Source organism: Mustela putorius, unplaced genomic scaffold (genome assembly GCF_011764305.1).
Source record: "Mustela putorius furo isolate JIRA1106 unplaced genomic scaffold, ASM1176430v1.1 tig00003845_pilon_pilon_pilon, whole genome shotgun sequence".
NCBI lineage: Eukaryota > Metazoa > Chordata > Mammalia > Carnivora > Mustelidae > Mustela > Mustela putorius.
Window position 1 is genome coordinate 83,765,456 of NW_025421998.1, and position 13,566 is coordinate 83,779,021.

At 39.2% G+C, this 13,566-nt stretch overlaps 1 protein-coding gene across 3 annotated transcripts in view; it reads right to left on the bottom strand.

Annotated features, from left to right (window-relative positions):
• TNPO3 (transportin 3) overlaps positions 1 to 13,566 on the bottom strand; it is an 87,288-nt gene that overhangs the window by 38,992 nt on the left and 34,730 nt on the right. For all 3 annotated transcript variants that reach the window (XR_006601399.1, XM_013050587.2, XM_013050588.2), the window contains 4 exons: positions 6,875 to 7,018; positions 3,213 to 3,388; positions 2,604 to 2,742; positions 800 to 946 (listed from right to left, as the gene is read on the bottom strand). Coding sequence is in view for 2 of the 3 variants with exons in the window: in XM_013050587.2 (XP_012906041.1) it covers positions 800 to 946; positions 2,604 to 2,742; positions 3,213 to 3,388; positions 6,875 to 7,018 (606 nt within the window). In the remaining variant the exon portion in view is untranslated. The remainder of the gene's footprint in view (positions 1 to 799; positions 947 to 2,603; positions 2,743 to 3,212; positions 3,389 to 6,874; positions 7,019 to 13,566) is intronic.

A 13,566-nucleotide genomic window follows, 5' to 3' on the forward strand; every position in this document is an offset into this window, starting at 1 on the left:
CAAAGAACGAAAGTTAAAGAGTTTTCTAATAGACTATTTTCTTTTTTTTTTAAAGATTTTATTTATTCATTTGACACACACACACAGAGAGAGATCACAAGTAGGCAGAGAGACAGGCAGAGAGAAAGGAAGAAGCAGGCTCCCCGGTGTGCAGAGAGCCCGATATGGGCCTCGATCCCAGGATCCTGGGATCATGACCTGAGCGGAAGGCAGAGGCTTAACCCACTGAGCCACCCAGGCGCCCTCTAATCGACTATTTTATGGTATTTCTAGTATGTATTCTTCTAAGCTAGTAGATGATTTCTCTATATTCTTTTTAAAGTTGGTTCTTTTTTTTTTTTTAAGATTTTATTTATTTATTTGACACAGAGAGAGAGAAAAAAATTGCTAAATTTTTTTCATTTAGCAAATAGTTAAATGCTATTTCAATAGTCATCATTTTGCATAATGGTCCATCAAGCTGCAACATCCCAATTTGTGTAACTCTTCTTATATTGTTGTACGTGAGTTTATCCTTTTTTTACTTTACAGATAATGCTTTATACCTAAAAGAGCTATTTTATTCTCTTCAGCAGAATTACTTAAGGTGAATTTCCAAGAGAAGAACTTACTTCTTTCTATATAAGCCTTATACTCACTCTTCATTACACTGGTGTTGATTTCTTTAGTGTACGCTACAGAGTGACAGAAAACCTGCAAATTCCATTAGCTTTATTTTCTTATCTTTTTAGTTCACTTTTAAATTAGGACTGAAAAGAGAAGGAAATTAAGATCTGAAGAAGTGGAGAAGGGAACTTACATGGTCTGGTTCTAGCTGGCAGTGTCGAGCCAAGGCATGAAGCAGCCTCTGAATGTAAGCTTTGAAGATACCATGAATAACTTCATCATTAGTTTTGTACAAATGCTCCCCGAGTCGGTACCAAAAGTTAAAGGAAATTTCTACTACCTGTCAAATTGAAAAAGAGAAAAGGAAAAGAAAGTTAATTTTTGATTCAAAAAAGGAATGACATATGAAGACAGTTACGATAACTGGGAGTAGAGTCCCTCTTTAGCTGATAACTTCTCCAGCAGCAGAAAGGATTCTGAATTTAGAGAAACAGATACAGAAATGGGAAGTCTCTTTTAAATATTTCTTTCTCAAATTGAAAATCATTTCAGGGGCGCCTGGGTGGCTCAGTGGGTTAAAGCCTCTGCCTTCGGCTCAGGTCATGATCTCAGGGCCCTGGGATCGAGCCCCACATCAGGCTCTCTGCTCGGCAGGGAGCCTGCTTCCCCCTCTCTCTCTGCCTGCCTCTCGGCCTGCTTCTCTGCCTACTCGTGATCTCTCTCTCTCTGTCAAATAAATAAATAAAATCTTAAAAAAAAAATCATTTCATGTTTGAGATTAAAACACCTCTTGACAGGGGCGCCTGGGTGGCTGAGTCAGTTAAGGGGCTGCCTTCGGTTCAGGCCTAATCCCAGGGTCCTAAGATAGAGCCCCACATGGGGCTCCCTGCTCAGCTGAGTGTCCGCTTGTTCCTTTGCCCCACAACTCCATGCTTGTGTTTGAGCTCTGAGATAAATCTTTCTTAAAAAAAGAAGAAAAAGAAAAAATACCTCACTTCTTGATAGACAAACCATCTGCAAATCCCTGAACATACCAACCTTGTGTCATTTTTACTCACCTGCTTTCCTGAGTGGGACTGAAAAGGTACAAAAAGTCTGGGACTTTATCCACAGCTTATCTTACTTATTGCACTATTTAAAGGAGTGATAATGATTACACAGTGAACACTGGGAATGCTACTCCCAGAAATGTTTTGTGTTTCATCCAAATTTAGATACCCTCATGAGATCAAGTCAAACAAATAAACATTATTTGAATGTTTTTTATTTGAATAAGAGAAAAAGAGGTACAGGGCTGTGTTCCTCCCTAATAAGAGAGGCCCTATCATCCTTTCCCCATCAAAGATCCCAAACAGACCTATTTAAAATAATACCCAACTTGGGAGTTCTTTCTCACTTCTTATACTATTAAGAGGAGGTAAAACTTCTTGAATACACAAGAGTTTAAAAAATCTAGCCAACTTTTTAAAGAGGTAGTGTGTTGTAGAGATTTTGGAATAGAGTAGACTTTTAAATCCTTTCAATCCCTTTCTCATTCCCACTCACAATTTGGAGAAAAAATTCTGGGTATTAGGACTGGTACAGTTAAGATTTTATTGGTTTTGTCTTGTTTTTAGCTACAACTACGAAGTTCTAAAAAGAATAACTGGACCTAGAGAGGGGGCTCAGTTAAAAGGTAGGAAGCTTTCTTCCTAATGGGTTCCCTGAGGTGCCTATACCAGTCAGCCCAGCTAACTAGATAAGAAAATAGAGAATAGAAATTTTTTTTAGAATTAGAATATTTAGAAAATAGAAAAGATTCTATGGAATAGAAAAACCCAAACATAATTTAGAAAGAAAAAACTCTAATACAGAGGAAACAATCACATCACACTAATTAAATATAAGACTATAGTCTCCCACAAATAAAAAGCTATGACACAAGGTGTCAAAGGAATATAGGTAATACGCAACATACAACGTAGAGAAAAATGGGTTTAGCATAATATAAACACTACCTCGTATTGAGGATGTCCTGCACAAATAAGCAGCAGTTCCAGAGTTCGTAGGTCGCCAAGACCTTGGCCTGGAGTACAAACAATTTTTTCAAGAAAAGTTTCACATAGTTCAGTGAAAATACGGCAGTAATTCAGAACTCTGCAGATGAAAGAGTAATGAGAGTACCGAGTCAGAAATCTGTATATGTACATACTCACAGACATACTTAAATAAATAAAAGGATCCTCAGCCTAAGGGACATGTAGTGATTATTAGCTATGCTGTATCAGAATCTCCCTAACAGCCACTTTTTCTTATCATATATTTTTATACATATAAGCAAATGACTCATAAGTCAGTTCAAATTCTCAATTACTAAAACATATGAATAAAATCCTTATCAAATTACACTTGATACTCTGAAGTTCATCCCTAATTCTTAGAGCCTTTTTCTTTGTGAGTGGAAAAATTACTACTTTCTATGATTTCAACCTCTCCTGCATCCATTTTCCACTCCAGGTTCAGTCAAGAACAGAGCATCTTTAGGATGTGGTGTCTGTATTTACCCAGAGTCATTAAAAAATCATGAAGGATGGAATCCAGTGCTACTGCCTTAAATAATCACTCACTTGTCTAAATCTTCACGTGCCACAGCCATGTGATAAGCAGTCTCCAATGTTAGGACTCCTTGAAAAAGCTGCATGGCTAATGGCAAGTTAGTCTCCACATTCTCAATGGCATAGAGAGCTGAGCACACACAATCTGAAGCAGCTTCATGTAGGTTGGATGAGGTCTTATCCTGTTGCTGGGAAATGGCAGGAACAGGGAAATAAGATGAATGATCATTAAGCTGTAAACCAAGTGCTAGCAAAGCAATTATAGCCTGTTTCTGAACATGTACTTTAAATGCATAAGGCCTAAAAGGTCATGTCCTTCAACCAGATAATATTCATCAGTCTTCCCTGTCTATTTCCCTATATGCCAAAAAAAATCAGCCTTTTTGTACCCCATCCAGTCACATGACTTCTAAAAATCCATGGTGGGTCCCCCCCACACACACACACCAGCCCCTCCAAATGTAATGCAATGTGTTCCCTACCCTGTTTTAGTCTGTGAAAATCTTTCCCATCCTTTTTTGATATTCAAGTACTATTTAAAATGAAAGGGTCTGGGCTGTTTGGGTGGCTCAGTTGGTTAGGCGCCTGACTCTTGGTTTCACCTCATGTCATGATCTCATGGCTTGTGGGACTGAGCCCCACGTTTGCTTCCATACTCAGCGCCAAGTCTCCCTGGGATTCTTTCCCACCCCCTCCCCCTCTGATTCTCCCCTCCCTGGCACGCATCCTCGTTCCCTGAAATAAATTAGTAAATATTTTTTTAAAAAATAAAATGAAAGGGTCCAACAAGTCTCAAATACCCACACCTACCTAACATATCATCATATTTCAGAATACCAAGGTTCAATAGAGATTCTTAAAGCTTCTGGGAATGAGAGAAGGTAACTTTGAAAGGAGCAAATCAGTTATTTAGATTCTCATTAGCAATGATGCCTGCCAGTATATGAGAGAGAAAAACCTTGGAAATCTTGAAAGAAAATTGAACCTAGAACTCTATACCTAGTTAAACCGCCAGTTAAGAATAAAAGCAAAATATAAATATTTCTCAGGAATACAAAAACTCGAAGTTTATTTCCCACATATCTTCCTGAGGAAGGTATCTGAGGACATTCAAAAAACAGTTAATCCAATCCAGAAGCATAGTAAAGAGAAGTTTCAGAATGACAGCTGGAAAGTACATCTCAAGAACAACTGGGACAAATCGGAGTAGAGTTCAAACAGTGAGACCTTCAGGGTTTCTATTTAGAAGAGTACAGTTGAGAGAATGGATAAATTTAGTGAAGGCATATTAATCTTAGATGAATAATAAAAAACAAGGATATTTAGAATCGTGGGAAAGGAGCGATACAAGCAATACAAGGATAAATGCAAATTATTCATTAGATTATTCTTAGGTTGACAGGTAGATTCAAAAATACTTATTATTATTACTCTGTTTTAAAAGTTAAGTAAATGTCCATATTTATTCTTTTTTTTTTTTAAGATTTTATTTATTTATTTGACAGACAGAGATCACAAGTAGGCAGAGAGGCAGGCAGAGAGACAGGAGGAAGCAGGCTCCCCGCTGAGTAGAGAGCCTGATGCGGGGCTCAATCCCAGAAGCCTGGGATCATGACCTGAGCCGAAGGCAGAGGCTTTAACCCACTGAGCCACCCAGGCGCCCCTCCATATTTATTCTTTTGTATATATATTCAGCATTACATTTGTAAAAGCTTTAAAAAAAAAAAAAAAGAACTATGGGAGAAAAGGCTATATATCTGTAATAGAGATGTGGTCTAAATATAAAGCAAGCTAAAATATGGCACAATTTTGAATCACTGAATGCATGTAAGAATGAGAATATATTTGACTCTGACTCTAAAACCACACTTCTATTAGTGGCAGAGGAGTCCTGACACTGGATCAGTGGAGAAAATAATATAATCCTGTCACACTAGTTTGCTTGTTCCTTATCCTTAATTCCCAGAAGTAACCACTGCATTGAGTTTGACATGTATTCTAAGCTGCCCTCCCTTCATAGGTAATCAATCATATTCCTAAATTTTTTTAAAGTTTTTAAAAAGATTGGGGCACCTGGGTGGCTCAGTGGGTTAAGCCGCTGCCTTCGGCTCAGGTCATGATCTCAGAGTTCTGGGATCGAGCCCCGCATCGGGCTCTCTGCTCAGCAGGGAGCCTGCTTCCTCCTCTCTCTCTGCCTGCCTCTCTGCCTGCTTGTGATCTCTCTCTCTCTCTGTCAAATAAATAAATAAATAAAATCTTAAAAAAAAAAAAGTTTTAAAAAAAATTTATTTAGAGAGAGAGAGTGCACATGCATGAGCAGGAGGGGCAGAGGGAGCGGGAGAGAGAGAATCTCAAGCAGATACCCCATGGAGCACAGAGCCCAAAGCAGGAGTCAGTCTCATGACCCTGAGATCCCGACCTGAGCTGAAACCAAGAGCTGGCTGCTCAGCTGACTGCACCATCCAGGTGCCCCTCATATTCATAAATTTTTAAACAAAAATGGGACATTAATTTATTTATACTGACTACTCTTCCAAAGACATGAGACAAAATGAACAGCAAAACAATTACCAGAGTCCTAACTTTTCTGTCTTAGCTCCTGGTGCAAGAAAGCAACATAAATATACTAACAACAATCAAACACCAAAATGCCTCCTAGAAGAATGTGCTTTCCTTTTCTTTCTTTTTTTTTTTTTTTTAAAGATTTTATTTATTTATTTATTTGACAGAGAGAGATCACAAGTAGGCAGAGAGGCAGGCAGAGAGAAAGGAGGAAGCAGGCTCCCTGCTGAGCAGAGAGCCCAATGTGGGACTCGATCCCAGGACCCTGAGATCATGACCTGAGCCGAAGGCAGCGGCTTAACCCACTGAGCCACCCAGGCGCCCCTCCTTTTCTTTAATTCACAGCAAAATCAACCCATTATCCATTATCATGCTACCATCTTCTAAATAACAGTGCACCAGTATATAACCAGTACACACAGAGCTTCTATATTAATACGACTTCATGGAAGGAGACTCTCCAGGAAAATGAGACAATGTCACTCTCATCTCCAAAGACCTGATCAATATGTGCTTGAGACATTGTTGTTTCTTGTTCTAAAAACTAGTCTTAATCTAATCACTCACTCAGTCCTATCTACCAAGACAAAAGAATACAAAAAGAATGTATTACTAGATACCATTATTTTCAAAGCTTATGGAAAACATTCCCAAGTATATAAAAAGATACTACTTTTTATCCCATTTATCTCAAAAGCCTCAAATCCAACCTATACATACCCTGATGCTTAAGTAAACTATCACAACTACAAAGATAATATTCTGATCTGTAACTGTCTCAAAGACCCAATGACTATTATTCTATTTTTAAAACAAGAAACCCCCCCCTCAAAAAAAGAAAAAAACCCAATGGTTTTTTACTTGTTTAATATGTAAATCATTGATCTACATGTAAAACTGCTTTCTTATTAAACTTAATTATATTCTATTCTGAGTATTAATACTCATACCTTCATTTGATACTTGGTAGTAAGGAAGAGACACTGCCACTTTCTTATTATACACCTTTCAATCACTATACAGAAATCTGAAAACACTACTATGTCCCAGAAGGTTAGTTACTACTGTGACTACATGGTAAAAATACGTTCATAAACAAAGCCATTACTTACCAAAACCTCAAAAAGGAGTGCTAGTAACTTATTGTTAGCCATGAAGTTACTGTCCAAAACTCCTAGATTAAACCAACTTCCTAAACAGCGAAAGACCTTCATAAGCATTTTCTCATCTGTTCCTGCTTTTTCTACACAGGTCATCTGAAAAGAAGGAAAAAAAAAAAGTTAAAATAATGCCAAACTTTGTATTTAAGCCATTATTACAATCACCTCTCAGGTATAATAATGAGAAGGAAAATAATATTAACAGTTAAGTGCTATTTTTTTTTAAAAAGATTTTATTTATTTATTCGTCAGAGAGAGATTAGAAGCATGGACAGCTGCAGGAAAAACAGGCAGAGCAGGCAGAGGGAGAAGCAGGCTCCCTGATGAGCAAGGAGTCCAATGGGAGACTCAATCCCAGGACCCTGGGATCATGACCTGAGCCAAAGGCAGACCCTCAATGGACTGAGCCACCCAGGCATCCCAAAAGTGCTTTGGAAGTACCAGATGGTGCTCTCAATACTCTTAATTCATTAATCCCCACTAAAACTACAGTCAGGTACTATCTCCACTTACTCAACTGGAAAGCGGAGTACACAGAGACTGTAGACCTGTTTCAGAAGTAAGGGTTTCTTGGATCCCTCTTCTGCATTAATGTAATCTCACCAAAGAAGTACCTTAAAGTAATATTCGCCTACACAGTTGATTTAATAGAAAAACAAGATAGTCCTACTATTGTATGTCCCCATATGAAAAGCTGATGTTTCAGCTTCTGCGCTTGAATACACCAGCAAATACACCATTCCACAGAAAGTGACACTACTATAAATATGGTAAGTTGATAAAAGAGATAAAATGAAAAGTCAGATGAAAACTCACTGTTCCTTGTTGCAAATTGTTTATGTGATGTATATTTTTTCCAAAGTAAAGTGTAATCCACCTTTTTTGGATTTAAAAAAATGTCTAAAAATAATTTCTACAAGCAATGGGTCAGAAACATCATAATTGCCATGGGGTTTGGGAGGCCTGTGGTGGAGGCATGGGATTATAGAATCCCACAGTGATCTAAATGTTGACTCTTATACTTCTAGGTAGCCATGCTCCTCCTATATTTACTGTATCAGGCAATTATGATTACGTTCTTCCCCATTAGTTTGAATTGTACTGAACTGAATTGAAATGAAAGAAGAAAACCAAGAATGCTTCAAGTACATTCATGGCAATCACACACATACTTGAATCTTTGAAGCTCTGGATGTGAAACTACACAACTGTTTTGGCCTTTATACTTCCTGAATGACATTTCAGTTTACTAAGATATGATGTTTACAAATGGAAGGACCAGACCATATATTCTAACTTCTGACTCAAACTTAAGGAACAGAATTTTGGAAAAAGCCTACATCTAAATCTAATTGCTTTGAAGAGAAAAAAAAATTATGCTAATTAAATCAAACACATACCATAAAGCTTCAGAACTAAGAGAATGTTACCTTGAGTTCCTCTTTAAAAACTGTATTGTTAAGAACTCTGTCTCTTAAAACAAGGCCTCAAAGCTGAAACATAAATGCCAGAAGAGTTTTCCAGTAAAAATACAGCAGAGGTAAATAAGAATAGATCTTGAATTAACAAAATGAAGAATAAATGAAGGGAGAAAAATATATTAGAGGTCAGGCTCGGTTCAACTATTAGGGCAAGAAGAAGAATATTTAAAACTTTTAAAAGTTTAACACAATGTTTGGGAATGGCTCCATTCTAACAGACCACAAAAGTATACTGACAAAATGGGATGGAATAGAATGAGTAAGAGGAATGAGGGGGAAACAGCCAGCCTATTTTTCGTGCCAATTCTGGACTATTTCATTTTCAGTGTTCTGTAACATGACAAGCTATATGACAGAATTACAGACCTTTTTAAGTACCACCGGGACAAATTTTTCAGATTTCATTACAACAAATCAAGCTATTGTCTGTTGTCAATTATGAGGAAGTGTTAAGTCAAGCCATGGAAGTCCAAGTGGCTGCTGCACTTGACCACTGATGCCTATGAGGACTGCAGTGTTGACTGGATTCTTTTGGCTTCAATTCAGTCCTTACAAAAAGAAAATAACAAGCTCAGGTCCCTTAACTCAAGTCATAGTCTGAAAACCAAAGCTTCCACAACCGCTCTAAATGAGGTTCTTATTTTGTATAGCTCCAGGGCTGATATTCATACGCATAATTTGTGTGGCTTGCTAAATTATAAATAGCTGCATTCACAATCTCAACAAATTTCTCATGTGAAACTTAAGAAACTGTAAAACATGGAATTCTGAAACTTGAAAAAGAGACAACTGGTGTCTGGACCCTAATGGAACAGATAATCTTGAACTCCCAAATTACCGAGTCTCCCTTACCAGTAGATGTAGTGTGCCTTCCAGTGTCTGAGAAGAATAGGCTTCTTCAGTTTAAAAGCCCTGTAATAACCTCCTCTGAGACAGGTGCCTTCACAGGGGATGGGATGCCCAATCTCTTCAAGACTTACCACACCATTTCCTGTGCCACCACAACTATGGCCAAATCTTAGCATCTTCCAGGGGGGACAGGTATATACAAGAGGAAATAACTTATCAAGAAAACAATAACTTTGCTAACATGTATTTGAAGAAACCTGGGGAACACACATGGGAATGATTTTAAGGCTATCGGACCATGGGAGACTGGAATATACCACTAACTGAGCCAATCTCATTGACATGAATGTACTTCCTAGAGATTCTGGATTTAATGAGTACATGGCACCTCTGGCAAGTACCCAGGAAAATGAAGAGTACAAATATCTAGGACCTGGGAGCAAATCTGCACCTTCTTTTGCAGGTGATTATTCTTTTGAGAAACACCTTCTGGCTTGCTACTAAACCTTGGTAGAAACTGAACATATATCCACAGGACATCAGGTGATCACAAGGCCTGAGCTTCTCATCATGAACTGAGTATTGTCTGACCTACCTAAATATGGGCATGCATAACAGCAACCTATCATCAAACACAAACGGAATACAAGAAACTGAGTTCAAAAAGGTGTAAGAAAGCTGCATGTGCAGGTAGGTCAGATTCCTTTGACAAAAACTCTTCTTGCATTGATTCATTTCCCTCAATCCGTGCCTATTGCCTCCTGTCTCCTGGATGTTTCTTACAACCTAGATAACTAAAGAAGAAAACTCAAGCCCAAATTACAGAATGATGTATACAACATGCTGGTACCACCTGAAGGTGGATAGCTGCAGAATTACAGACCCAGTGTAGGACAGTGAAGGGCAGTGAAGGACAGTTAGAGACAGTGGTTGTAGTGAAAGGACAGTGGTTGAAGGAAAATCCTAAAGGGCAGAACTTCAAGCAATATAATTGGTTGTCCACCACATATGGAGGAGAGGTGCCCAAAAACATGGATCTATACTTATTTATGGACAATTTTCAATGATTTGGACGACCAGATATTTGGAAGAAGCATGATTAAAAGTTTGGTGACAAGGAATTTTGAGGCACAAGTATGTATGAATGGTATATAAATAGGCACAGACTGGAGAAATTTCTGTCCTGTGCGAATACCCACCAAAAGATATCTACTACAGAGGAATCTTTCAACGACAGATGGACAAAATGAGAAACTGTAATGTCAGTCTCTTTCCCCAGCCACCTTGCTCAAGAAGCTCATAAACAAAATGGCCATAGTAGCTAGGATAGAGGTTACACAAGGATTAACAAGGACTTCCACTAAGTAAGTTAAAAACTACTGATGAGTGTCAAATCTACCAACAGCAGAGACCAATACTGAGTCCCTAAAATGGCACCATCTACCAAAGGACCAGGCTGATTGATTACATTGAACTTCTATCACAAAGGAAGCAGAGATTTGTCTGGAAGAACAAGACTCATAGGAAGAAAGAGACTTTTTTTTTTTAAAGATTTTATTTATTTATTTGTCAGAGAGTGAGCGAGCACGAGCACAGGCAGACAGAGTAGAAGGCAGAGTCAGAGGGAGAAGCAGGCTCCCTGCGGAGCAAGGAGCCCGATGTGGGACTCGAACTCAGGACGCTGGGATCATGACCTGAGCCGAAGGCAGCTGCTTAACCAACTGAGCCACCCAGGCGTCCCGGAAGAAAGAGACTTATATGTTGGATATGGATTTGCCTTCCCTGCTTGCAGTGCTTCTATCAGCACTGTATTAATCACAGTCTCACAGAATGCTAAATCCAGTCATGATGATGGCATCATGTGTAATCCAGGAACTCATATCAGAATAAGGGAAATACAGTAATGAGTAACTCTAACCTCTGTTGGGAGATTTTAGTCCCCAAGGAAGGAAAGCTTCTACCAGGAAATACAAGCATGATGCAAGTGAACTGGAAAATAAGTCAACTATCTGGACAATATGGGCTTGTTATGCCACTGAACCAATAGGAAAAAAAGGGAGGGGGGTGTTAATCTGTAAGATGGCAGTTACTGATCCCAATAACCAAGGAAAAACTGAGTTCCAGGGTGCCTCATTTGATTCAGCATCTGCCTTTGGCTCAGGTCATGATCCCAGGGTTCTAGGATGGAGCCACGCGTTAGGCTTCCTGCTGTTTCTCCCTCTCCCGCTTCCCCCGCTTGTTGTGTTCCCTCTCTGTCTCTCTGTGTCAAATAAATAAATAAAATCCAAAAGGAAAAAGAAAAACTGAGTTCCTCCTACACAATCAAAGCAAAGAGTTCTGTGTGGAACCCACAGAATTTTCTAGAGAGCTTCTTAGTACCTCCGTGCTTAAAAATAATTGTTAATGGAAACCTACAGAAGCAACAACCCGAAAAGGCAGGATTATTGAGGGCTCATACTCTTTGGGAATGAAAGTTAGGGTCACTTCAAAGAGTAAAGAACATCAACCAGCTAAGGTTCTGATCAACGCAGGTGTCTTAGTCTATTCAGGCTGCTATAACAGAGTACAATAGGATGGGTGGCTTACAAACAACAGATATTTATTTTTTTACCGATTTAGAGGCTGGAGAAGTTCAAGATCAATGTAATCCCTAGATCCAGTGTCTGGTGAGGACTGGCTTCTTGTTTGATAATCAAGGACCTTTCCTCTATGTTTACACATGACATAAGAAGAAAGGGAGCTTTCTGGGGTTGGGGTCTCTTTTATTAGGACACTAATCCCATTCATGAGGGTCCCATATTCATGACCTAATCACCTTCCAAAAGCTCCTTCTAACACTACAACGTCAGGCACTAGGTTTCAACATATAAATATATAAATTGGGGCTGGGCATACACACAAATATTCAGTTTACAGCAACATATAAATTTTGGTGGGGGGAAAGGGGAGACACACAGATATTCAGTCTATAGCATCAAGGGAAAGATGAAATGGGTTGTGCAAGAAAGCCATACATATGAATTATAGAACTCCTGTGATAAATACATACATGAGGGCTGTAGTAGCTTTGCATATTTCCTCTTTGCTTGTTATGCCATTGCATACGAGTTTTTTTTTTTTTTTTAAGATTTTTATTTTTTTGAGAGAGAGAAAGAGTGGGAGTGCACACTAGCAGGGGAGAGGAAGAAGCAGACTCCCTACTGAGCAAGAAGCCCATTGCAAGCTTCAATCCCAGGACCATGAGATCATGAACGGAGCCAGGCAGATGCTTCACCAACTGATCCACCGAGGGGCCCCTGCACACGAGTTTAAATGTATGTAAAAGAGTTAATCAAACAGAAAGCTAAGCGAGTCGAACAGGAAGACTAAGGCTGGCTATAGATATACTGTGTCCCTGCACCAAATTCACCCTTTTAGACTACTCTGTAAAAATGAATCTGGGCCCTTTAAATATTTTTTCCTATGCCAAGCAGCACTTTTTGTCAGAAGGCCACAGGAGAGAAACAAGAGGAAAGGAGTTCTGCTTCCCAGTGTTAGCGTGCTCACTTGGTAGCCTTCTACAGAACATGCAGCTCCTCCAGCCCCAGACTCGTATTTCCTCTGGTGCCTGCCTCCTGCAGGGCACTGGCCACCAGGTTCCCTGGCATTTCCCCCACTCTCTCCAATGGATTTATAGCAAAGTGCTTCTGGCTCCTAAAGAATGTATTTCTCCAGCACCAGATTCAGTGTGCTCAGTTTCTCCAGTGTCTGCAGTACATAGTGGCCAGCGGCTTCCTCTGGTACTGCCACACCAAGGTGATTTTGTGGCAAAGAGACACCTTCCCTGAATAGCTTTCTGGGCTTCTTAGAAGGCAGATTTCTAGCAAGTTCAAAAAGACTAATTTTCAGCAGCACAGAGTGCCAAAACAACTTCTCCACAATACTGTGCCTTCTCTAAATAGGGTCTGGATCTCAGCCCTGGGAGGGGGTAACCTCCTCCTCCCTTGGGAACCCTATCTCAGCCTTGGGGTTAATGCCTGCTCCTTCTATCGGTTTTATGCCTATATTCTTTAGAGCTCTCTTTACTTCTTACTAGACAATCCCTCATCACTGTAACCTCCTGTTAGAATTAATCACTCTTTATATTAAACACTCCTACATACTACTATGTGGTTTCTCACTTCTGACTAGATTCAGACTGATACTAAAAGAAACCAAGGATTATAGACCTGGGGCAAGGAGGTAACAAGGTGAGTATTAGTCATTTTTTTGTTAGGAAGGAGAGAAATGCTCTAGTGGTCAAAGTTATAATATTTTAAGCATCAAAAGAATGAT